Genomic DNA, 24230 nt, shown 5'->3' with positions numbered 1-24230 from the left:
GACGTTAGAAACAATGCATCCCAAGTTCATCATAAACAGTATCTGGTGCACACTTTTTTAATCGGGCAACTGCATCGTTTACTTTTATGCTAGTGCACCGATGCAAATTGGTGACTCTTGCTATCCCTACTGCACAGTGAATATAATTAAAGCCACATATTCTACAAGCTTAACTTATGAATGGGATGATATGACAATAATAGGTTTCAGAAGTATAAACTTAGCAGTGGTCAAAAAAGAATGAACATGATTTTAATCGGTGCCATTAATGTAGACGGATGTGGGTGGTGCAGGGGTGGTTGGGAGGTACCTGGGAACCGCTTGTAGTTTTCATAATCTTCAGAGCACTGGACCAGGAATAATCGAGGCTCTGTCAGGACTTCTCTTCTGGAGACCAGAGTCTCTGTGATCTCATCACTCAGACTCATATAGAGCCAGATCACTGCAGCACTGATGCCAGTCAACAGCAGCAGGACAATAACGAAGCCTCTCCAAGTGAAGGTCTGTCTCTGTGCATTAGCCCTGCTCAGAAAAACACCACAGCAATCAGACAGTATCTCTCACACACTCACATACACAAACACCTGTAGGTAGGAAGACCAGACTATGCACTTCTTCTTGCTTGATGCTTCAACAATAAATATAGTGTGGCAGGCTGCCAGTAAGTTGTGGCTGTGATGTCACAACACATGGGTGTGTGGTTGTTTCTGATTGGTCTAACTCATCTACAGGCAGGTTTTAATTTCACCACTTAAAACTTAAGACAATGTTGTTGATTATATAGGGTAAAATTAAAATTGCAGCCTTCCAAGTTGCAATTTTGATATAAAAAATGATTAATCTTTCAGCCCTACCTGGAGGAATATGGTACACAAAACCCCACAGTCCCAACACACTGGACTGAGCCTTGACCATTCATTATGTAGGCTAAATCAGTAACTTATATAATATATATATATAATACTTTATATTTTGTTCTACGTCTTTAGATGTGTGTTGTTTGTTGTGACTAAAAAGCTTGATAACCTGCTGCTCTGTTGAACAGTCTGCAGTAGGACTGACGTAAGCTGTGCAAACTAAATCACGTTACGGAGGTGAAACGTAAAGTTGTACCTTTTTATTTTTCTCTCTATGGCTTTACTGTCAGAGTTTTTAACGTGTCCTCGACGTTGTACGGCCATTTCAAAGCAAGAAACCTGTCAAAAGCAAAACAATAAAACCATTCATTCCCCTTCTGACTATCTGCAACGCTGTCAACGCAGGATACGAGCACACACGTTCAAAGTAAAGAAGGAAGCTGGAGACCAATAGATTCATTTCTTTATTTTCAAATTAAAAGTCTTGAGACGCGAACGGTAAACTTTAAAAATGATCAATAAAGGCTGATTCAAATTAATCGTTTATGTAGTATTATAGGTGAAATTGGATAATGGTTCATTTGTACTGATGTGACATAAGCAACCCCAGGTTCCTCAGCTACATCCAGCTTTTCCTACCAATGTCTGAAACATTTACGTTCAAACTCTGTGACAAGACCATGCTAAAACGATTTGTTCAGTCACATAGATTCATAGTCGTTTAATAGCTTCAGTTTCCATAAGCTCATCATTTCCATTTACACATTCAGCTGTTTATTCTTCTAAGTTTGTCCTCTAGGTTCAAGATGTTAACAGTTTGTGTATTGCGCTTTGTATGACTTATTTGATTGAGACTGAGATTATTTGATTAAAGATACATTTGAACTCCCCTGAACATCACATCAACTAAAGAGTCACTTCTTTATTTTCAAAGTAAAAGTCTGGGAAGACCCTAATGAATCGGACATTAAGGTTTATTTAAAATGAATCGATTGACTAACTACAATTAAAGGAAAGCTGTATAGTGGGGAGAATCACTAAGAGGTCACTTAATAAGGTTGGTTTTGCTAATCATTAACTTGTGTTAAAACTTTTTCGATTTGATTTATTCAAGATCATTTAATCCAACTTAATTTAATTTTATATTATTAAAAAAATAAAAGCTTCATTTTAATCAAATATAACTGTGACAACCAACCCTATATTCTTCAGCTCCACAGCTTTTTCTATTTTCTTTTTGTACAAGACAGAAGGACAAAAGATTCACTGACTGGAGAAAAGTACTGGGAGCCTCTATAACATCCCATTCTAAATCCATGGGCATTAATATGGAGTTTGTCTCCCCTTTGCAGCAATAACAGCTTCCACTCTTCTAGGAAGCTTTCTACAAGATTTTGTCAATTTTTGTATATTAGTAGGCCACCAATGCTGGACGAACGGGCCTGGCTCACAATCTCTGTTCTAGTTCATTCCAAAGATGTTCGATGGGGTTGAGGTTTTGTTTGATATGCACTCTCAGAAACTTCAGTCGTACACTACAGCAAGTTGAACTGCTAACTTTCAGGTTAAAAGCTATTCAGTCACAGTTCCAGATTGTGAAATTTAAGAGTGCTTACACAGGGTTTTGTATGCAACTTTGTAAAAAGGATCAGCTCTACTGATGATCTGACCTAACTTGCTCCAGGCATCTCATTCTGCATATTACACACGCATAATGTTATAATAACAATTAAAATAATAATAACAAGTATAATAATAATAATAATAATAATAATTATTATTATTATTATTATTATTATTATCATTGTTATTGTATGGCCACAGTTCTTATATAGTGGGCCTGTCTCGCGATCATGAGGTCAGGGCTCTGCGCAGGCCAGTCAAGTTCTTCCACACCAAACTCACCCAGCCATGCCTTTATGGACCTTGCTTTGTACACTAGGCCACAGTCATGCTGGAAAAGGGTCTTCCCCAAACTGTTCTCACAAAGTTGAAAGCATAGAATTGTCCAAAACGTCTTGGTTTGCCGAAGCACTAAGATTTTCCTTCACTGGAACTAAGGGTCCTAGGCCAAACCCTTAAAAAGAACTCCATAGCATCATCCCTCCTCCACCAAACTTTACAGTTGGCACAATGCAGTCAGGCAAGTAACGTTCTCCTGGCATTCACCAAACCCAGATTCATCCATCAGACTGCCAGATAGAGAAGTGTGATTCGTCACTGCACAGAATGCATTTACACTGCTCCAGAGGCCAGTGGCAGCGTGCTTTACACCACTCCCTCCGACACTTGGCACTGTGCTTGGTGATGTAAGGCTTGCATGCAGCTGCTCCACCATGGAAAGCCATGCCATGAAGCTTCAGGCTCAGTTTCTGTGCTAATGTCGATGCCAGAAAAGGTTAGGAACCATACAGTTAGGAGTCAGCAGAACGTTGGCGACTTTTATGAACTATGCTCCTCAGCACTTGGCGACCCCACTCTGTAACTTCACATGGTCTGCCGCTTCGTGGCTGAGTTGCTGTGGTCCCTAATCGATTACACTTTTCAACAATACCACTCACAGCTGATCATGGAATATCTAGAAGGGAAGAAATTGCTCTTTAGAACGACCCATTCTTTCACAAATGTCTGTAAAGGGAGACTGCATAGCTAGGTGCACCTGTGGTAATGGGACTGAATGAAACACCTCAATTCAATGATTAAGAGGTGTGTCCCAATACTTTTGTCCATATAGTGTATCATTGTCGATGTATGATGGACAACTATAAGTCAAGAAATTCAAGAAAGAAGTCAACATCGACTATAGAACAGCCTTTGATGAGTTGTGTCAAGCACATACAATTATAGAATGTACTCAGAAAAATGGATACAGCAGAGCATCTCACTGTTCTAATAAGGAACCTCTACACAGACCAAAAAGCCACAATAGACAAACAGAACGGTTCCACACGATCTAGGAAAGGATCTAGTCACCATACTTGTTTAACCTGCCAAACACATAGGAGAAGCAAGACTGGAGAAAGATGACAGAAGATTCAAGACTGGTGGAAAAAAACATCAGTAACCTTTGATATGCAGATGACAGGACACTCAGCAGAAAATCAAAAAGATTTGAAGGCCCAATAAGGAAAATTAAAAAAAGGCACGAAAAGGTGGGCTTAATTTGAAGAAAACAGACGTTATGACAATGGGAAAGACTGCTATCCATCATTGATGGGAAAGATATAGAAGTGGTGGACAGCTTTTGCCTACTTGAATCAATTATTAACAAAAGGTTCTTAAATGTAAAAATGTATCTCTACAAATGATGATCAAAAACATCCAAGCAAGTCTTCTCTGTGGTTCTATGGACGTGAAAGCAGGATAATAAAAAAGCAAAAAAGAAAAAATAATGCCGTTGAACTTTAGTACTGGCATATACTTTCCAGAATATCTTGGATGGCAAAGAAATAAATAAATTGATCCTTGACTAAATCAAGCCTCACCTCACACTCGAAGCCCAGATAACCAAACTGAAGCTTATTTTGTATACATTTTGAGAAAAAAACAATTAATTGGAAGCAACAATTATGCTTGGAACTGGTGAAGGTAAAAGAGGAAGAGGAAGGCCAGCAACAAGTCAGATGGAGATAATCAGGGGACTCACAAAAAATCCACTAAGAAGCCCAAAGACCGAAACAAAAAAACGGATATTCTGTAGAAGCATTATACGTGTTCACCAGATGTCAGAACCAACACGGTAGCACTTAATGATAAATAATAATACCACTGTCTGAGCTACACGCTGAGTGCACAAGATGTGACGCATCAGCAATGTCAAGCCACACAGTATCAAATTTTGTTTGATTTGCACTCAACCTTCAGGTTAAAAGCTAATCACAGTTCCGGATTCTGGAATTCTTTTCTCCAGATTCTTTTCTTCTATGTTCAAGTCACAATTTCACGTTAATGGTTTTTGAGCTCTATTTTGTATGATTTGTAAGCTATTTGATTGAACAGTGGCACAAAACTGACAGAAAAGCTTTATTTGAAGTCATCTGAACATCAGATAAACGCTATAATTGTAGGTCAACAAGAACCTTTTGTACATTTAATACTGATGTGATTGAAATACACATGGCAACACTTTTGGTTTGGGAAATCTGATACGGATCCGTCACAGGAGGGGAAAATGGCACCTTGTTAATTTAAAGAGTGCTTACACAGGGTTTTGTATGCAACCGTGTTAAAAAGGATCAGCTCTACTGATGATCTGACCTCACTTGCTCCAGGCATCTCATTCTGCATATTAGAAACACAATGTTATTTTATGGCCACAGTTCTCTCTAAGCTATGATGTAAAAGACCTTTAGATAAAATATCACCTGCCAAATATTATCTGGTGCAGAAGCAAAGGCCTTGTCAGAGAGTATTTCCCAACACACAGCAATAACTGTGTGTTCTATTCATCAACCTCATACTCCGTAACAGAAATAAATGCATCCCAAGGGAGAGTGAGCAAGTGTGAGCAAAACAGTTTTTTTCAAACTTGCTTAGAAGTGAAAGTGAAGTGCAGTTGTTTGCATTTCTGATAGTTTGCATTCAAGGACATTTACAAGGACTTGTTTCCACCTTACCAACTCAGGAACAAAAGCAAGAATGAACTTCCCAAGGGATAAAATGGCCAAATCAGTCACAAAAACATGCAAAATCACTCAACCTAAACAAGAATAAAACTTAGTAAAACAGTACGGCACACCTGTATCCTTCCCACAACATTTCTAAGCATGGACCACAAACAGTACAACTTAGAATAGAAAACTGTATTTTAACACATTAAAAATAAGATTCTAAGGAAATAAATGGTTGGAGTCCTTTGGAAGTCACACTGGCTACTTTAATCAGAAGTATACAGCTCGTATACTGTGCTAGAACCAGCTATTATAAAATGGCTGTTTAGTCCAACTGAACAAAACAAGTAAAGAAATTTATTTGTACTGCAGTTAAACATTAGCATTTGAAATAGTTAGAAAAGAAGTTATTCATAAGTACTTTCATGAGAAGAGAAATTTATGGGCTTTTTAATACAACAAACATTTAGGAGTTAAAGAAAATGAACTGCAATGTGTAGAATCAAAGAGTATACTGCCAGAGTAAACTGTACATCAAACGCAATACTTTGAACTTGAAAAAATCTGAAAAATAACCATGATTGGTCTGATTGCTGGCAACTGTGCTCGCTACAGAACCATCTGAACTGCCTTAACATGCCTCGTTACGACACTTCTTACTTGCTGCAGACAGAATAATGTGCTTTCATGAGACTAGAACTAATGAAGACAAACAGTTATCCACAGTTCCTTGTGACCCCAAAATAATAGGGACTTGAAGCAGTATTGCACCACAGGAGGTTGTTACTTGAACTGTAAAAAGAGTTATACATGTCTATGTGATGACTTTAAGATTTTATTGTAGTTGTACAATATTCCCTGATGGCCATACTGGCCGATGACAGATACACCGGGGGAAAAATAAACATCATAATTAGAGAAGGATGAAATTGTCCATTGAAAGATGAGTTAAAAACTCTCAGGTGGGGAGCAAGTGAATCCCATTGCAGTTTGTGAGTCTTACTCTACTGTCCCTTCTCGCCTTGACAAAAGGCTCCACATGTTGGCCACACACGCATGCAGACATACACACACACGCACACACATCCACTCTGCAGAGCAGCATCCTTTTGCGTTTTTCTGTTGGAGAGACAAGTTTCAGTTCAGTGCATACCAAGCATAAAGAAAAAGGGAAGAATCATCATATTTAAAATGATTCAGGCCCTTTAAATTAACTGCTTAACTTTTTTTTATACATGGTTCTAAACTTAATGTATGATTAGCATATGAATGAATACTTAGTGTTAGCACTTACCTATGTCAACTTCTTAGCTTTGTTGTACAGTGAATCCACAACTTTGCTCATGTTCTGAATGGTTTCGAGGGCTGCCTCATAAGTCTTGTCTACAGGGGGCTCTTCAAATATGATCAGGACTCCCTCACCCTGGTCAAGGATGCCTAGGAAAAAAAAAATATTCACAGAACATTAGAGGGAAGCAATGAGGCCAACACTCAGCACATATCCCGGTTAAAAGGTGGTGAAAATATGCAAGCACTGTCAAAACAGCAATAAGCAAACTGATGTGACATACCATGAAATTTCTTGTCCAGGATCATTTGTGACAGCTTTCTCTCAACATCACCCTGTAAGCCAAAACAAAAAAAAATTGTTTGGCAGATTTGTTTGATTCCGCCTGGCCCAAACTTCAGGATTTTAAGACCCTCAACAACATCAAAATTGAGAGAGACCCTCACATAATGACATTTCTCTGACTTAAAAAAAAACTGAGCATAAAAGTGAAAGAAAAGCTTTAATGTTTAACAGTGTTGATTAAACTGAAATATTTTTATCCTTTTCTCTAGCTCCAGCTCTCCATTAAGCACCTTTCTCAATGGCTGGTCTTTGATGCATGACGTCAACATTGTTTTACATATGACAGACAGCGTCCTCCACCCCACACCATAGGTTTGAACGTGTTTAACAAATCGGGGTCGGCACTAGTGGAATGTAAGTAATACGCGCAAACGCACACGCGATAATCTGGGAATATGATCATTTAAGATCAACCTGAAATTGGTACACCGTTTGCGTCAGGAGGGACAAATCAGTTTCTCAAATCACCTTGATCATCCTACAGTGTGGTCCTGGCATTTCAAACCATTTAAATTTGTCCATAAAATCAGAGTTGTGACCAAAATAGATCTAACTATGTTTTACGACACCGTTATGAAAAACCTGACTACCACACAGTGTCCAAAATGTAAAATGGAATTAAACACAAACAAGAGCACTACAATTTACAACTATACACTCGTAATTTCTAGAGAGCACTGTAGATCTTTGAATGTGTACCAAAACGTACTGAGAGATTCTTGTTACTAAACAAAGGACACAGGAACGCTGGCCAATATTAACAGTGTCCAGTAATAAACATAATCAGGCTCTCTCGACTGTCTGTTGTAAAATTGTGGCATTATTTAAAGCAAAGACCCGAATGTGTTTACTGCCTGCTGTTTATCATACAAAAAAATAAAAAAATAAAAAAATAAAAAAAAAGGGGGAATAGTAACGGTTGGAGGTTTCTACAACGATGGGCTGAGAATTGAATGTGTAGCCTAATCAAGTTTTTCAAGTCTCCCCAGTATTTTCAAAAAGCGAGGTTACATCCATGTCTACAGGTACAACTAAGAGGCCGATTCTGACTTAGACATGCATCTGATGTTTATGCAATGAAGGTTGATTAGTCAATTATGAAAAATACAACCAAATTTACCTTGTTACATAACATATGGCTTCTTACCTTTGACAGTTTGATGAGACCAGATATGTGTGTTATCTAGAAGACAAATTACAGACTGTTACAGACATCAATGAAAACACAAAACAGGTATGTTCTGACACCTGCAGCAAAATACAAGCTATCAAAGATAATCTACAGACAGCAGTTTTCTAGACTCTGATTAAACCTAAAAAATGTGCTTACACAGTATTTGGTTATAGTTGATATGGAATTTTAGAATGCGTACTCTACCTGTACTCTGGAGAAAGGCTCAATGACGCGGATAAGGTTCTGTTCCAACAGGTTGTCATAGAGCTTGGCCAGGTGTGTGTTGATGATGGGGTCATCCCTCAGTTCTTTTGTGTACTCCGTCAGCGCCTTTGTGTGTGAGCATGCACAAGAAATATGGGCAGATAAGCAACAGATGTCGAAAATGTAGACTCATCTACAAAAATATCAGCAAGTCTGTCTCACCTTTTCAAAGTCTGCTAACGATCTGTTCTTGCTGGCTTGTGCTACACACTTCAGTGCATCTGTCTGTTACAGATTTGGAGAGAAGAACAGAAGAATCAGGGAGAATAGAAGAATCACTTAGTTTGTGTACATGAGAACTATCTATAATCAATCCCACAAAATCATCCACAAATTAAAGAAGAGTACTTACTTGTCTCCCAGCGTACCGTAAAGCTAGTTTGCCACTGATCAAGGCTTGTACTTCTTCAGGCCTGGCAAAACAATAATTAAAATAAAATGAGATTTCACATAAGAAAACAAGCAGGGGCACTGGTGAATGATCTTAGTGCATGCACTAATAGCATAAGCTATGACTGGTATCCTCTGTTGACTTCCAGTAGCTGCTATCTTAGTAAGCTCAAGTCAAAGTATTTTAACCTGACCAAAAATAAATATTTTGGCTTTATGCACAAGCTTCTCAAATTCTCATATTAGCTTCTCCTATTATACAAATACCTTATTTTGTCCCACAATCACAGCCAGAAAACTTCCAGTGTAATGTTCCTAAGCCTTTACTATTGAAATCTGTTTGAGTCACAAAGCCCAGGCCAGTTTAACTGTACTACTGCATTACTTCTGCCAAAATGCATATACTCTCCAATGCAGCCTTACATAATTCAAGACAGGACAACATGTACAATTCACACTCTTACAAGGGCCTCCTACACAGGCATGAGTAAAACTACAAACTGCTTTTTCACTTACAAGTTGAGCATGATCTTGCAGAGAAGCATATATTTCAGTGCAGTGATAGCCCTGGGGCTGTCGATGGAGTCATAGCCCTCAAATGCCTCAAAGAAGTAAGAATAGGCTGTCTTCCAATCTTTCTCCTCAGCCGCATGGATGATGCCTACAATAAAAACATTAAACAACTGCACAGTTATATACAGGCAGCATATATTTAGTGCAGATGAGCTTTAACTCTGATATGTGTTCATTAACAGAATCTTAAGTGGGGCTTTTAGAACCTCAGGTGTATATATAGACTGCTAGGAATGCTGCATGCACAAAACTGACACTGGAAAGTTCAAAACTTGTTTAGTACACATTAGACTTGCCTGATTGCATGTCCAGGGCTGCTTGAAGTTTGGGTGGACAGTAAATGGCATTGGCTGTGGTCCTGGCAGAGGTAAGGGCAGCCCTGGCCTTGGGCAGGTTGCTGAGTGCATGATAGGTTTTACTCTCAAGCAGCTGGACCTCCACCAATAAAGCTTTGTCATCCATCTTCTTCAGCTCTTGCAGTAACTGGGAGCCTGCAGTACAACCAGGCTTAGCAGCTTATCTAAGAAATTCTGATATGTAACTGAACCACAAATTCTATACAATGTTGCCTAATATAATAAGACTGGGTCTTTTTGTCATCCTGAAGATTCCATTAAACAACTCACCCAACTGTAAGGCCTCCTGGTACCTTTTGGTGTCAAAATACAGTGAGATCAAACGAGCCTGTTGGACAAAAGGGAACTGTTACACCCTGCACATTTGTTTCCTACTGACCTATCAAAACCGTTAATTCATGCAGTCAACCTAAACATCAGCTACTCTATATGTGCAATGTTGTACTGTAAGGTATATATGTACCTCCAAGGCCTGTCTGAGAAACGTCCTCTTTTCAGCTTTGGCCCACTCAATGCACTCCAGACACAGTTCTACCTCTTGGCCTGTAGCTGCTTCCATGTCCAAGAAGAGATCCAGCAGAGAGCGCACCAGTCGTGCTGCCTTAGCCTTGCTTATGGAGATCAGAAAAGGCCTAACAAACTTCAGGAGTCCTCCAAGCTCTATGTATGAAACAGTGAGAGATTATATCAATTACCAAAACAAACAGTCCTTACATTAACACTTCAAAAACTATCACTAATTAGCTTCATGACTGCAGCTCTCCAAACTCTCCTGAGGGAGTTGTATCATTTTTAAACACAAAATAAAGAATCTTACCTGCGGCTTGTCCTGTCTTAGCCAGTAGAGTGCCAAGTTCCAGGATGCTCTGTTCTTTGATACGCACTGCCTCTTCATCATCCTGCTGAACATCTCGCCTGACTGAAGAAACACAGTGAGAACACAGAGTGCTTCAGCAGATAACACACTACATATCACCTACCAAAAGGAATATGACATCACTGTTAGGAAAAACAAGTAGAACTACAACTAGAAAATCTCAATGGTTTGGAAAGCCTGATTATCACAAGGTGAATGATCAACGTAGTGAAACCGACTTAAGAAGAGGTGAAATATATAGTTATAATTATTTTTTATTACAGAAATGTTGCATGAAACAAGACGCCAAATATTACTAGCTACATCGTATATACACAGCTAATAATTTTAGGAGTAGCTGTTCTCAAGTTAATAAGAAAGCAGTGACTCTTGACAGCTACAAGCGTGACAGACCGTCCAACAGAAACAGTCCGGCTGTGGTCAACAAACACTTTACAAAGTCAGTCAACTAGCGTTAGATAGTTAGCAAGCCATAATGGAAGCAGCATTAAGTCTGAGAGAACTGCTCGCTAACCAGCTAAACTATTGAATAGCAGTATAAAACTTCTGTTTTCCCAAATAACTAACCTAACCTAGTAATTTACCTAACAGCAACGATAACGATAAACTGAAAGAGGGGCGATCAAAACTGAGCTTAGCAAGTAGCTAGCGTTAGCTAAATCGCTGACTAATGGGAATGACTAATCGCGCTATCCAGTTTTCCTGTAGCTTGGCTGGTCATTTGACATAACTTAAAATGGTAGAATGCTAGCATGGCTAACCCAGAATAAGACAATAAAGTAAGATATGATAAGTTTATAGACTGCTGTTATTTTACCTGGATAAGTAACTAAGTTAGTCAGCTAGCTAGCTAACTTGTATTGCGAGATAATCCTCAATTGTAGATATCAGACCATTCATTAACTCTGGCTAACGATAAGCAACTCATTTCAAAATGAAATCTGGAAATTAATTACGTTAGCTAACGTTAGCTCATATTCATACCACAGGGCCAGCTAGCTTAGCTACAATTCAATACCCCGATAGCCGGTGAGCTACAACGAGCTAACCACATTAGCTATTAGCTGCAGCCCTATGAGCTCCACACTGACTGACAGTGCAGTGAGTCAGCAGCACCGCAGCAGCCGGCTGAGCACTGACAACAGACAGCCTCACCAAAGTTAGTGTAAGAGCAAACTAAAGCAATAAAATAACCAAAACCCGCTTAACGCGTCTTACCTATTGAATGTAAAATGTCGATAGAAGCGTTTCGGTCCGTACTGATAAGAGACTGAGCTCTCTGAAACTCCACCACCGCCGCGGCTGCCATCTTCCCTATTCAAACCTACAGACCCACAACCACCCGCGAACTGCACCACAAATACGTAAGCAAGGGCAGATCGGTGCAGGGCATTCTGGGCATCGTAGTGCCGTGCACACTACAGGCGTGTTCTGGGTATTGTAGTGCGGATAAGTGTGGCAAGGCAGGGAATAGTTGAAGTTATGCGGTGCTACAGGATTAGGAAACACTGATATAACAGTATTATATTAATTATAAACAAACTCAATCCACAAATTGATCCTACATCAGAGAAAACCTCCTTGAGAACAAAAATTTATGACCAGCAGTGGCTAGAAACTCAGGCTCTTCTATATTTATATTAAACCTAATATGCCACAAAATGTTATTATCAATTTAACATTTAAAAATCTGGACAGTCTTTTTGAAGTACTGTGCATCATCACCACTTATTATTACAAACTTAAAACACATTAGTGAATGCTGTCTTTAAGTTTAAAGCACAGTCTGGACATGTGTGATCTTTTCAATCAAAAATGTCAAATAATGTTTAATATGATCAGTCTGCAAATGCAAGCATGTATTCAAAATTTATGTAAAACATGCCAGTGAGAGGTTAGACATAGTTCCTCTGTGCAAGTATTTAGGTATGCCTATAAAATGACAAGCTTGATATTAAAAACTGGCATGCTTAAAGTGAACCTCTTTTGCCTCAGTACTGCAGTGTCCCTGGTTTGACACAGTCATTCACCAGTTAATGAAATATTTAAATCCCACACCCACACACACATATACATTTTCTAAGCCGCTTATCCTTCTGGGAGCTGGAACCTATCCCAGCGGTCACTGGGCGGAAGGCAGGATACACCCTGGACTGGTCGCCAGTCCATCGCAGGGCAGACAGACAGACAGACAGACATATACATTCACACACACACACACTCACGCCTAGGGGCAATTTAGTGTGTCCAATTGGCCTGACTGCATGTCTTTGGACGATGGGAGGACTGGAGTACACAGAGGAAATCCACGCAGACACAGGGAGAACATGCAAACTCCACACAGAAAGGACCCTGGTCACCCAGCTGGGAATCGAACAAAGGCCCTTCTTGCTGTGAGGCCTTATTTTAGACTCTATCATCTACTAAAAACATTATTATTGAACAATGTGTCTAAAAGCATTACAGCAGTTTTGTACTTGTTCTCATGACCTTCAACTCACCTATTAATAATCCAACCTAAATGATCCAGGAGAGAAAAAAAAATACAATTCTGTAGTGCCATGAATCTCTAGTTTAACACCATTTTATTTATGAATGTGCCTCAGATGTCCTAAATTGATGACTACACTGCTACAAAGCATCCTGAAAACAGCAATGTAGTAAAATTGACATTTTAGAGAAAGTTCCTGGGCTTCAGTCATTTAAAAGCATGATAGGACCAGACTTGAAGGTGGTTCAAACCGTCTTTGAAGTACATCAAGTGTCCTTGTGTACCCACACTAAGCACATACATATACAGACAATATGCAGACAATGGCCCATATTTATCAAACTTCTCAGTGTCAGAATGCTGATCAGTGGTAAGCTTACTGCTTTTATATAACACTGAATAGAATTACAAAAACTGATGACACCTGATCTCAGATCACTGTTCTTACTTTAAAATGCTTGAAAAATATGGGCCAATATACAGGGTCAAATAATATTTTTACACTTGTACTTTCATACTTTTCCCCTTTAATAATCTTGGATACCTTTGTGGTATCATTAGCTTTAACATTATCTTGCTAAGCAGTAACACACTGACAAATGAGAGAGATGTTTTGTAGTAATAGGGTATAGAAGAAGTCTATGTATTCATTGTGATGCCTGCATATTAATATCATTAATAACATAAAGTAAGACAGTTCCAGAGGCTACCTTTTTCACAGATGAGGAAAAATGCTCTGAATTACGAGAAAAAACACAATCGATGGATTAATATTATGATACAACTCACAGATGAACAACATTGCTAACCTTACACTGTCGAATGGTGCTGTACCTTACATCAGTGATTCTTCACTAGGCACCTACAGCCCCTTGTCCTGTGTGTTTTAGTGCTATACATGCTCCAACACATCCAAATCAACGAATCACTGTATTAACAAACCTTTCCTGAGCAGGAAAACACTAAAACGAGCAGGCTAGTAAGGCTCTCAGACCAAGATTGAGAGCCACAGTCTTATATAATCACACATATGACTTAATGGTGTATGGTGGAAAACTCACCTCTGCACAATAGAAGGTGTCTATTAGCTAGAGTAATATTTCCAGAACCAATTCCTAATTAGAAAACAAAAATTATACACAATTTAACAGAAGAATTATGATAGCTCTAATGACTCAAGTGACAGTATCATATAAGAATGTATGACTACATTACTTATTGAATGACCCTACCTTGGATTGGCCCAGTGACTTGCTATTGTTTTACAAATCTCTGGCTGCCCACAAAATACGTCACAGGATTGAGTATCTGAGTATCTCAGACCACAACAGAAACAGGTGTAAGACTACACTGAAAAGATGGAGTCATCTTACCTGAAAAAAGTGCTTTACAGTCACAAAGCATGTAAAATAAAAGGCCCAGAACACACATTCCATTACTATGCCAGCACAGAGCGCATTTGATGGAGCCACATCCACAGTCCAACTGCAGTACTATTACTCTGAACAAGTGGACATTTGCCATATAAGTAAATATGGTTTCCAGTATTGTTGTTATACTGCAATGGCAACAGCATTGGGTGCTGTGTTGGCATATTTATGGGGGATGCATTTAGGGCCTTTTATAGAGTAGTGTTTCACAGGAATGACACTGCATCCTTGTTTGATTTCTGTTTGTTAAACACAAACAACCTCAATATCATAGCATGAAAAATGATTTGTAAAGATACTCTGAATTAGGTGGCGGTGAAACTGGCAGAGCAAAGTCCATGTTGTGTTCATAAACAAGAGAAATTTCATATAGCTTGAGTGACAAAAAAGGCACCTGGAGTGCAGAATGATACACTTACATTCAATTTCAGTAAAGAGTTCAGGCCTGGATCGCCGTATAGCCTTGGCACAATAATGAACATCTCCCTGATCAGAGGCCACCGGATTGCACAGCTCAGCTCAGTGGCTTTTTGGCCAAATCAGATAACGTTACAGTACAGCACAGATACAGTAGAGATAGTGAGAGGAGAAAATAGTGCATTAACACACTCGATAACACTAATTGATGGTTAACCACCCTGCAGTCTTGCTATTTTTATTATTGTATTTCTATAGCCAATTGTGAAAATTAATTCTGTTACAGCAAAACTAAAATGCTAATGTATTACCCATGAATCTAAGCCATTTGTAAGTACATTCGCTAGTTAACTGACAAACTGGCTAGCTAACAATAGCTAGCTAAACTAGCATTAACAAAAGGAGGCGACTGTTGTAAATCATTTTAGGCACAAAAAATAGTAACTAAAAGTAGATTCCTTTACTCATACATTTACTGCAATAGTAAAATATTTTATATAGTCCTGTGCAAAAGTATTAGGCAGCCATATTTGCACAGTTTAAAACAATTTATCTAAGCTTTAAGAGTGGATTTGTTCCATTCCTCAGCAGCACATCTGATATAATATAATAAAGAATTTATTAGATTAACTATGGCTGGAAATAGATAACACAGTGACATACATAAAAGCACTATGGCTTGTTTATTTGTGTTTTTGTATGTATTCTATTGAGTGTGATTTTTAAAATAAACCTATGGACCATTTGCATAGAATTTTGCTCATTACTGCAATTGAATACTTAAAATGACAGTACTGTAAATTAACCCCAACTGTTGCAACTGCATCTTGCTGTTACTTGTGGTAGAAAACATGTTGAAGATGAAAAACAGTACAGGAGTGTATTATAGTTCACAAAACAGCAGTTTGTTCAGTTTACTCAGGTATTTCCTCCATTTTCTCCCCTTTACTCATTCAGAGACTCTGGTTTCGCTATTTGCACACCGTTATGCCTTTTACACCAATGACTGCCGTCAGACAATGTGTAGTGAGGAGAACTGCCACTCAATAAGGTCTTCTGGGCTTGTCAACGCTAGAGGGCACTCCCAAACAAGTGTGAAATGATTGGGTTAATATGGAGCATTTGAGCAAAATCACAATTTGTAAATGCTTTAACAAATTAAAAATTTGTTTCCTGAACACAGAATGGCATAAAACATTGCTTTTATATTTTTGAGCGCCTTTGAATTCCAGTTATAGGAGTTTAAGACAGTGCCTAATGTACTTTCATGACATCAGTGAGCACTAACCACTTCACTCAGCCGACCAATCAGCACCAACCAAGTAGCAGTAATGTTAGCCAAACAGCACTCAGTAGCAGTAATGCTAGCCAATCAGCACTCAGTAGCAGTAATGCTAGCCAATCAGCAGTCAGTACCAGTAATATACTAATCAATCAGCACTCAGTAGCAATAATGCTAATCATCCTACTGCCAAGAAAATGTTCGCTGTAAAAAAAAATAAAAAAAATATACAGTTTAGTTTTCTTTGCTTTTTAGTGAATCCCTCTATTTTCTGAAATTAAAGGAAGGTACTGAACAAGTGGTGAGAAGCTATTTTAAATTTTCGTTGTTAGCTCCATTCACTCTTGTTTATTGAGGACTCACTTGCGGGCGCCCTCTGGCGTTCTGCACTCCTGTTTTGATAGGAGGAAAAGGAAGTGGCTCCACTTATATGGGAGCCTGTGGGAGGGTCTCTTCAGGCCCACAATCACCTGCCACCTGCAGTACACACTAGGGGTGTGTTCTGGATATTGCAGTGTGTTGCAAAAATAGCCACTTCACCACTGAATGATCAACAGCATATAGATGTCAAATATTAATTTGTTTATTGGCCACAATAATGTTGACTTGTCCCTTGGGAAAGAAAAAAAAACAACATGAGCAGATCCTAAACAATCGATATGGTTTTAAAGGCCATTGCTTTATTTTTTCTTATAATTATTTTTTTTCCATAGTCATAACTCATGTTTACATGACCATTTTCCAACTCATGATTGCTTTTAAACAGGCTGTTTCTGTGGCTTTTGTGCCAATGATCTCTGTTCTAATTGGCTGTAATAAAAAAGGAGTCTGGGTCGAAACACTCCTCATAATTTCATTATAAGGAGCTAAACTGCTGTGGGCTGAAGAGGTGTATGTATATTTAAATCAGCGGCGAGCAATATGATAAAATGTCATATCATAATACTGCAAGAAGTTTTTACGATGTCACAATATTTTTTCTGAGAGTTAGAACAGACAAAGTTAGCCCACGTTTTAAAAATACTTTTAGACGCATTAGATTATATGTGATTACATACCACATCAAACTCTTTTAACTGATGAAATGGGCTTTTATTTTGATTTAAAATTTTAAATTTCATCATTCTTAGCCTATACTGACCTCAGAATGCATTTTGAACGGTTATATACGCACACGGTGCTATTTCTTTTGCATTAACTCCAACATAGCCCTAAAAAAAAAAATCGGTTGGCCAGCGCATTCACATAAGGCTAATAGCTACTAGGTAATATGTTCTGTTTCTCTCGAAATGATAGCGCTGTTGGCTAAGAGAGAACCAGGGTCAGATTTTAGGCCTGAAGTGTTGTGTTTAGACCTCGGCAGTGCTGAGCGCTTGGGTGGAGTTGTGGTGAACAGCAGTGAGGACAGAGCAGAGAGCGGCGCTGTCCCGCTGTGAACCGTCCAGCCTCTCAGTCTCAGCATCTCTGTACGACACACACACACACACACACACACACACACACACACACTCAGTATCAGCGCAGCGCAGCAGCGCGGGCACGCTCCTCTGCACAGCCGCGCGGATCTTCCCCTGTTCTCTCTTTGTTTTTCTCCCATCTTGGATTATTGTTTGAAGTTATTTTCGCTTCATTCTTATCATTCATATTATTTGGATCGCATTCCTTGATGTGGCTCCTCTCGTGTCACCTTGATGCGCAGCGTATCGGAGGATACAGAGACACGGCCATTACTGCGGCTCTGCTTTCCTCATAGCCACATCGTCGCGGGGGAAAGAATACAGTAAGTACAATTCACCGCTTTCGGGACAAAATACGTGAATATCCTACACCTGATCTGTGTTTGAGGGGCGGTTAGTTTAATGGCACGGTCTAGTCGAACTCGATATACTTTCATTTTTATTTGTTATTCTTCTATTAAGCGGAGGATGATGTAAACATGAGAGACTGGAGCATCTCTGAAACCAGATGTTTGTTTATCTACGTCCACTGTTACGATCTGCTGGAAAAATAACAGTAAATCACACAAGAACGGTGATTTAGACAGGCCTACACCCATCAGCGAATATTACTGTATTATGAGCGCACATTTTCAGGACCTTGGACAGCAGCGCACTCCATCCTTCACTGCAGCAGCGAGAGATTAAACAAACGCTGAAGGGGGCTAACACTGAAATAATGCCCCTCAGCACCGTACTGCATTATTTTCGAGCAAAACGATTATCTGCCATCTTAAACAGGGAGCGGCATGTAGACATATTTCTGAAATGCTATAACTCATCGACTAGCATCATTTAATGCTTCCACGAAACATTAGGCCCTGTAGACGTGATCGATTGTAGCTATTTGTCACATCTATAACATCAGTACCTGCTTTGCGTAGTTTAAGCGTATCTGTGTTTTTCACGGGAGTGAATCAGGTGTTTACATTCTGCGCTTCCACTGTGAAGCGTTCAGGGTAGATTGATACAGAATTCACGCCCTGCATTAAAACCTACACATAACAACAGCTTTATTAAACGCAACAGACAGACAGATAATTACACAGTTATTACAATACAAAAAGAGATGCTGAAAAGGATTTTTGGAGCAATGCCAGGAACCCTAATGCCTTAAAGAACCTTTCGTTAGTTGATTCTTAGGGACTCATTTTCGTGTGATGTGCGAGTGTGAAGAACCTTTTCAAAGTGTAACGATTAAATGAAAAGGTAATAATTATGATGCTGAAATATTTCATTAGAACTGTCCATCCATGACAAGAATTATTTAAGACCCTCTTTTTAACTCTTTTTAGAGGGTAGTCTAGACTGTATGTTCTATGACTGGTAACAGTAGCAGAACCCTTTGTGGCACCATACAAAAACAGAACCACGTACAACAGATTTTCCATCATAAAGAAGAACCATTTAACCATGTAAAGAACAACACATGCATTCAAGTCGTTCTTTGAGTGTTCATGGTTCTATATATGACCATTGCCTTTACTAAAGAACTCTTATGCAACAATTTTTAGGGTCTACAGTATTTCATCCAGGGATTAGAGGTCTGTATTAGGTCTGGAGAAAGATTTCTGAAGGAAATCCATATGTGGATTTTTGCATGTGAGAAGCACCACTCGCCTCTATTATGGTGTGAGACTGTCAGACAATGTGGAACAAAGACAATGCAAAATAACCTAGAAATGGACAGATTTGCAGTAAGGTAGTGATACAGTGTTGCCATGTTGACAGTTTTGTATGTTATGTTTTAGAACAGCTATTTATATTTTACTAATTGGTTATCTAGACAATTTTGCTACAGCTCATTAGTTGGTTTACTTTACATTAAAATCATTTTAATGTGAATTTTACATTTTTAATGGGTTTACATTACACAGACTACGTGTCCAAAAGTATATAGACACATGTTCATCCAATATTTCCTCCAAAATAAAGAGTATTCATGTAGAGTTGGCCCCCCTTTGCTGTAATAACAGCCTCTACTCTTCTGGGAAGGCTTTGCACTACATGTTGGAACATTGCTGTGAGGATTTGATTGCTTTCAGCCACAAAAGCATTAATGAGGTCAGGTACTGATGTTGGATGATTAGTTCTGGATAACAAAACGCCACTCCATCTCATTCCAAAGGTATTCAATGATGTTCCAGAGGAAGTAGTTCCACTGCTCCACAGCCCAAAGCTGGGGGGCTTTATACCTCTCTAGCTGAGGTGATTTCAGGTTTTTGAGTGCCTGGTCCAATGCTTTATATTCTACTTCCACTGTTTTAAGTGACCTTAAAATAAGTCAATACACTTACAAGAAATGGTCTCTGGATTCTTATGCACATATAGTGTATTTAGGAAAATGGCTAAATGGTTTCTGTTTAGACCAATATTTCGTTGATCTAAATATGGCACCATAATATGTTATTATTCATAATGCAACGGTAATTAACTGTATGCAGTCACAGAAGTAGGCCATATTATTTTTGTGGCAAATTAATACATCTAATATCTTAAAATATGCCCAATATCTTATAGTCTTCAGTTAAAAGTATAAGTTACCGTATTCTACATGAAATTTTCAGTAGGAATGCTACAGTTCTTCCATTGTAAGTGGCATTTCCATTGTTAGTAATAAAATTTCTGTTGCATTTTCAGGTCTTGCAGCAATAGAATTCTGGATCAAGGAAGGAACTTGTTTGGCCTGCATCCACACAGACATTATTCTACTTCAGGCTGATCACTAATTCAGATTTTGATGCTGAACTTACACTAAGCCTGGTTCTGGGTCTCCAATTGTGGCAGCAGTGAGGCAGGACCCTCAACTCCAGGCACATTCTGTAGTCATCTCCTAACCTAGAGACTCTGCCCGTTCTCCTCTGGCACCATGGGAACCGTCCTGTCTCTCTCTCCCAGCTACCGGAAGGCAGCCCTTTTTGAGGATGGCCCAGCCACGGTGGGCCACTACACTGCTGTTCAAAACAGCAAGAACGCCAAAGACAAGAACATGAAGCGTCACTCGCTCATCAGTGTGTTACCATGGAAAAGGATAGTAGCTGTTTCGGCCAAGAAAAAGGGCTCTAAGAAGGTGCAGCCCAACACCACCTACCAGAACAATGTCACCCATCTGAACAATGAGAACCTGAAGAAGTCACAGTCTTGTGCCAACCTGTCCACATTCACTCAAGAGCAGTCAAGCCCATCAAACCAAGGCTCCAAAAGCTCTAATAATGTGGCCTCCTCTGTCAAGAAAGCACCTCTCTCCAGCTCCAATGTGGCACCTGGGACACCCAAGAGGGTGATTGTCCAAGCCTCAACCAGTGAGCTCCTGCGCTGCCTGGGTGAATTCCTGTGCCGGAGATGCTACCGCCTCAAGCACCTTTCCCCCACTGACCCAGTGTTATGGCTGCGCAGTGTAGACCGTTCCCTACTGCTGCAAGGCTGGCAAGACCAAGGCTTCATCACTCCAGCCAATGTGGTGTTTGTTTACATGCTCTGTCGGGATGTAGTCTCCTCAGAAGTGGCCACAGAACATGAGCTGCAGGCAGTGCTTCTCACTTGCCTCTACTTGTCCTACTCCTACATGGGCAATGAAATCTCTTACCCTCTCAAGCCATTCCTTGTAGAAAGCTCTAAGGAGACCTTCTGGGACCGCTGCCTGTCCATAATCAACCTGATGAGTGCCAAGATGCTGCAGATCAACTCAGATCCCCACTATTTCACCCAGGTCTTCGCAGACCTCAAGAACGAGAGCCAGAAGGAGGAGGAGAGGAGCCGCTTACTTATTGGGCTGGACCGGTGAGGGAACGCTGAAGAGTGTTTTAGAGTGGAGCTGCATCCTAGTCTGGCATTCTTGAATGGGTTTCTAAGTGACTGGACTGACAAATCTCAACAGGCAAAAATTTAAGTGGAAACTTCTGTATTACGGGTGTTCAGTAAGTATTAAATTATTACACAAATTGACCCATACACTCTTAAAAATAAAGGTGTCAAAAAGGAGGTTTTTGGGAGCAATGCTGGAGAAGATCCACTTCTAGTTCCCTAATGGATGGTTCTTTAAAGAACCATTTTTTGTATATGAGATGCTTCTTAATGTTTTAAGAAGCTCCACATAATGTAAAGGTTCTATACCAATTAACGGTGTCTCTTGAAACCATTCATCCAGGCCAAAAACCATTAGGGAACCTTTATTTTTTAGAGTATATGGTCAAGACTATAAATGATGATCAGTGCTGTTGGCTTGGCTTCCACTCGCAACAGAAATGCCAGACCTGGATGCACCAAAGAAGTCTCAAATGGTAAAAATCCCAAATCACCGACAAAAAAATAACAAGGTCACGAATACGGAAAAACAAAACGACAAGAAAACATCAGTAGGAACACCAATTTACAGCTATGAATGTGGAGAGGCCTCCTGCTGCTGTCTAGCTAGCGAACTAACTACTGGAGATACTGCACTGCCTTTTGAGGATAGGCCTCTGTCGGACTCTGCTGACAATAAGGACTGAGACTTTGATTAAAAGGCAGAGGGCGTACACTCCTACACTGCGGCCATGCTGTTGGATGCTCACTGAATGATACGCACTTTGGCTATAGTAGCAGTATGTCTAAACATGTGTGTCCACAAGAAGGACGAGGCGCACTCCAGTGATGTCTGTATATATATGTATATTCATGTATGTCTGTAGAGAGTTCCTGGATGCCACAATTGGATGATTTTTGAGAAAGTGTCATCACTGCACGGGGGCAGTTTAACAGATTAAAGGTGTAACGCACACAGAAACGAAGGACCTACTTTATTTTCATCTACGGATAGAATTAAGCGGATATTATACTCTCCTTGGGTGTGCACCTCTGGAGCTTTATCCATTGATTTACCTGTTTCACACTCTTTTTTACTCGGACGTATAACCGAATGCATGTGTGCCATGCAATTTGTATGGTGTTTTGAAGGCATAAAATATTTCATTTACTTCTTTCCATTGAATTTTTAGAACCAACCGCATTTGCATTTAGGGAATGCTATTTAAAGAATCTAGTTTATTTAGCTATGCTTGCTACAATGAGCCATGATCTTACAAAGTATCTTTAGTTGTTTTGTTGTCTTAAGTGTGTCACTGTCTAGTTTGAGCAAAAGTCCATAGGAAAAAAGGCAATGTAATAATAATAACAATGATAATAATAATAATTAAGCTCAGTGTAATTTTACAAAAACAGTGCCATACATTTGATGAAAATCATGTAGGTCTAAGAAACACACCAAAGGAGGTTGCTCTTTGAAACAGTTCATTAATACCAAGAATATCTACTCCTAATTTATTGCTGTTTATTTATTCTCTTAGCACATCCCTTGCATTTTTTTCAAATGTAGTGTTGTATTGTACAAATTCCTGCTACAATGGCTACTTTCATGTGTAGCATTTAGACGTAGATGATTTGTGGTAAATGTGATTACCTTTGGTGGAAATGAAGATTGTAGTTGATGCAAATATGCATTTGAAGGATTTGGCTAAGGATATTACATCTGGGAGCTTAGTTGAAAATCAATTTCAAATCTGAGCATCGCCAAGGGTTCTTCATCAGTAACACAAGGAAGAGACTGTTGGTTTTAGGCTAAGCTAGAAATACCTGAGACCATTCGCATTCTGACCTACAGCATAGGTCCATTCTGGTTCTTAACTGCTGGGATGTCCCACATATCAATCTAAGAAAAGCAATCATTCACAGGCAGCCTGTTTCTGTCTTAAGTCATTTCATGTCACCGTGGAAAATGACAGCCTGTGAGAGCGATTACCAACATAAGCCAAACATTAAAGGAACAAGGTTCCCTGCAGTGGACTGGATGAGATGAGGTCGTGGGGTGAGTCTATTCGACCTCTGTCCAGATAAGCAGGATTTTAGCTGGACAGGCCATGCTTGGAATAAAAACCTGACATGTGGAGCTTTAGGACCGAAATGTCACTGAATGAAACAGTTATCCAAGGCTGGGATTCTATTTTGTGGGCATAATGCCTACGTTTTTGTTCTGAAATTGGATAATTGCGATTGTGATGACGTCAGATGCTGCAAGGGTGACAAGGATGTGGTTAGAAGGAACATTTCACTGTAATTTTAGGTATGTGTAATTACATTGTCATCAAACGAGGAGTTTACAGAAGGTCGATATCCAATTGCCCGCTTTGTAAACATGTCAGCAGTGATAAACTACGCATGCTTTCTTTTGGTAGTTGTGTATCTCAGATTTCTTTACAGAGTTAGAAAAAAAGTGGAAAACAGACATGATCATCCATCCCTGTATAGTATGATTACCTACGACGGCCGTTTGGTACGAACAATGCCCCTAAACTATGGAATGTGTGAAAGACTGCAATGGCATGCTTTTGTCCTTACTGCTGCCT

At 39.4% G+C, this 24230-nt stretch overlaps 3 protein-coding genes across 3 annotated transcripts in view; 1 reads left to right on the top strand and 2 right to left on the bottom strand.

Moving 5' to 3' along the window:
• Positions 1-1276, bottom strand: part of uts2r2 (urotensin-2 receptor 2) — a 32084-nt gene extending 30808 nt beyond the window's left edge. The window contains exons 1-2 of the mRNA XM_036572798.1: positions 1114-1276; positions 311-522 (exon numbers count right to left, since the gene is read on the bottom strand). Coding sequence (XP_036428691.1) covers positions 311-522; positions 1114-1181 — 280 coding nt within the window. The 5' untranslated portion in view covers positions 1182-1276. The remainder of the gene's footprint in view (positions 1-310; positions 523-1113) is intronic.
• Positions 1277-5711: 4435 nt separating this feature from the next.
• Positions 5712-12078, bottom strand: psmd11b (proteasome 26S subunit, non-ATPase 11b). The gene is made up of 13 exons (XM_036572796.1): positions 11953-12078; positions 10675-10776; positions 10321-10517; positions 10128-10185; positions 9798-9992; positions 9445-9589; positions 8891-8951; positions 8701-8763; positions 8479-8604; positions 8248-8283; positions 7039-7090; positions 6762-6904; positions 5712-6586 (listed from the first exon to the last, which is right to left on the bottom strand). The coding sequence occupies exons 1-12, from the start codon at positions 12041-12043 to the stop codon at positions 6762-6764; spliced, it is 1269 nt and encodes a 422-aa protein (XP_036428689.1). The 5' UTR covers positions 12044-12078; the 3' UTR covers positions 5712-6586.
• A 5785-nt stretch (positions 12079-17863) lies between these two features.
• On the top strand, positions 17864-23752 carry cdk5r1b (cyclin-dependent kinase 5, regulatory subunit 1b (p35)). Its single transcript, XM_036572795.1, has 2 exons — positions 17864-18134; positions 20491-23752. Exon 2 carries the CDS (start codon positions 20720-20722, stop codon positions 21632-21634), a length of 915 nt encoding a protein of 304 aa, XP_036428688.1. The 5' UTR covers positions 17864-18134; positions 20491-20719; the 3' UTR covers positions 21635-23752.
• The last annotated feature ends 478 nt before the right edge of the window (positions 23753-24230 follow it).

Source organism: Colossoma macropomum, unplaced genomic scaffold, assembly GCF_904425465.1.
Source record: "Colossoma macropomum unplaced genomic scaffold, Colossoma_macropomum, whole genome shotgun sequence".
Taxonomy (NCBI): Eukaryota; Metazoa; Chordata; class Actinopteri; order Characiformes; family Serrasalmidae; genus Colossoma; species Colossoma macropomum.
This window is presented reverse-complemented; position numbering and strand designations above follow the sequence as displayed.

Bases quoted from the DNA above. Each gene is read 5' to 3' on its own strand.
- psmd11b (XM_036572796.1), bottom strand. From the start codon at position 12,043: ATGGCAGCCGCGGCGGTGGTGGAGTTTCAGAGAGCTCAGTCTCTTATC. The intron at 9,993-10,127 runs GTGAGTTGTTTA...GTTGTACTGCAG, and splicing joins CCAGGAGGCCTTACAGTTGG to GCTCCCAGTTACTGCAAGAG. The intron at 7,091-8,247 runs GTAAGAAGCCAT...TTTGGCTTACAG, and splicing joins GTCTCATCAAACTGTCAAAG to GGTGATGTTGAGAGAAAGCT.
- cdk5r1b (XM_036572795.1), top strand. From the start codon at position 20,720: ATGGGAACCGTCCTGTCTCTCTCTCCCAGCTACCGGAAGGCAGCCCTT.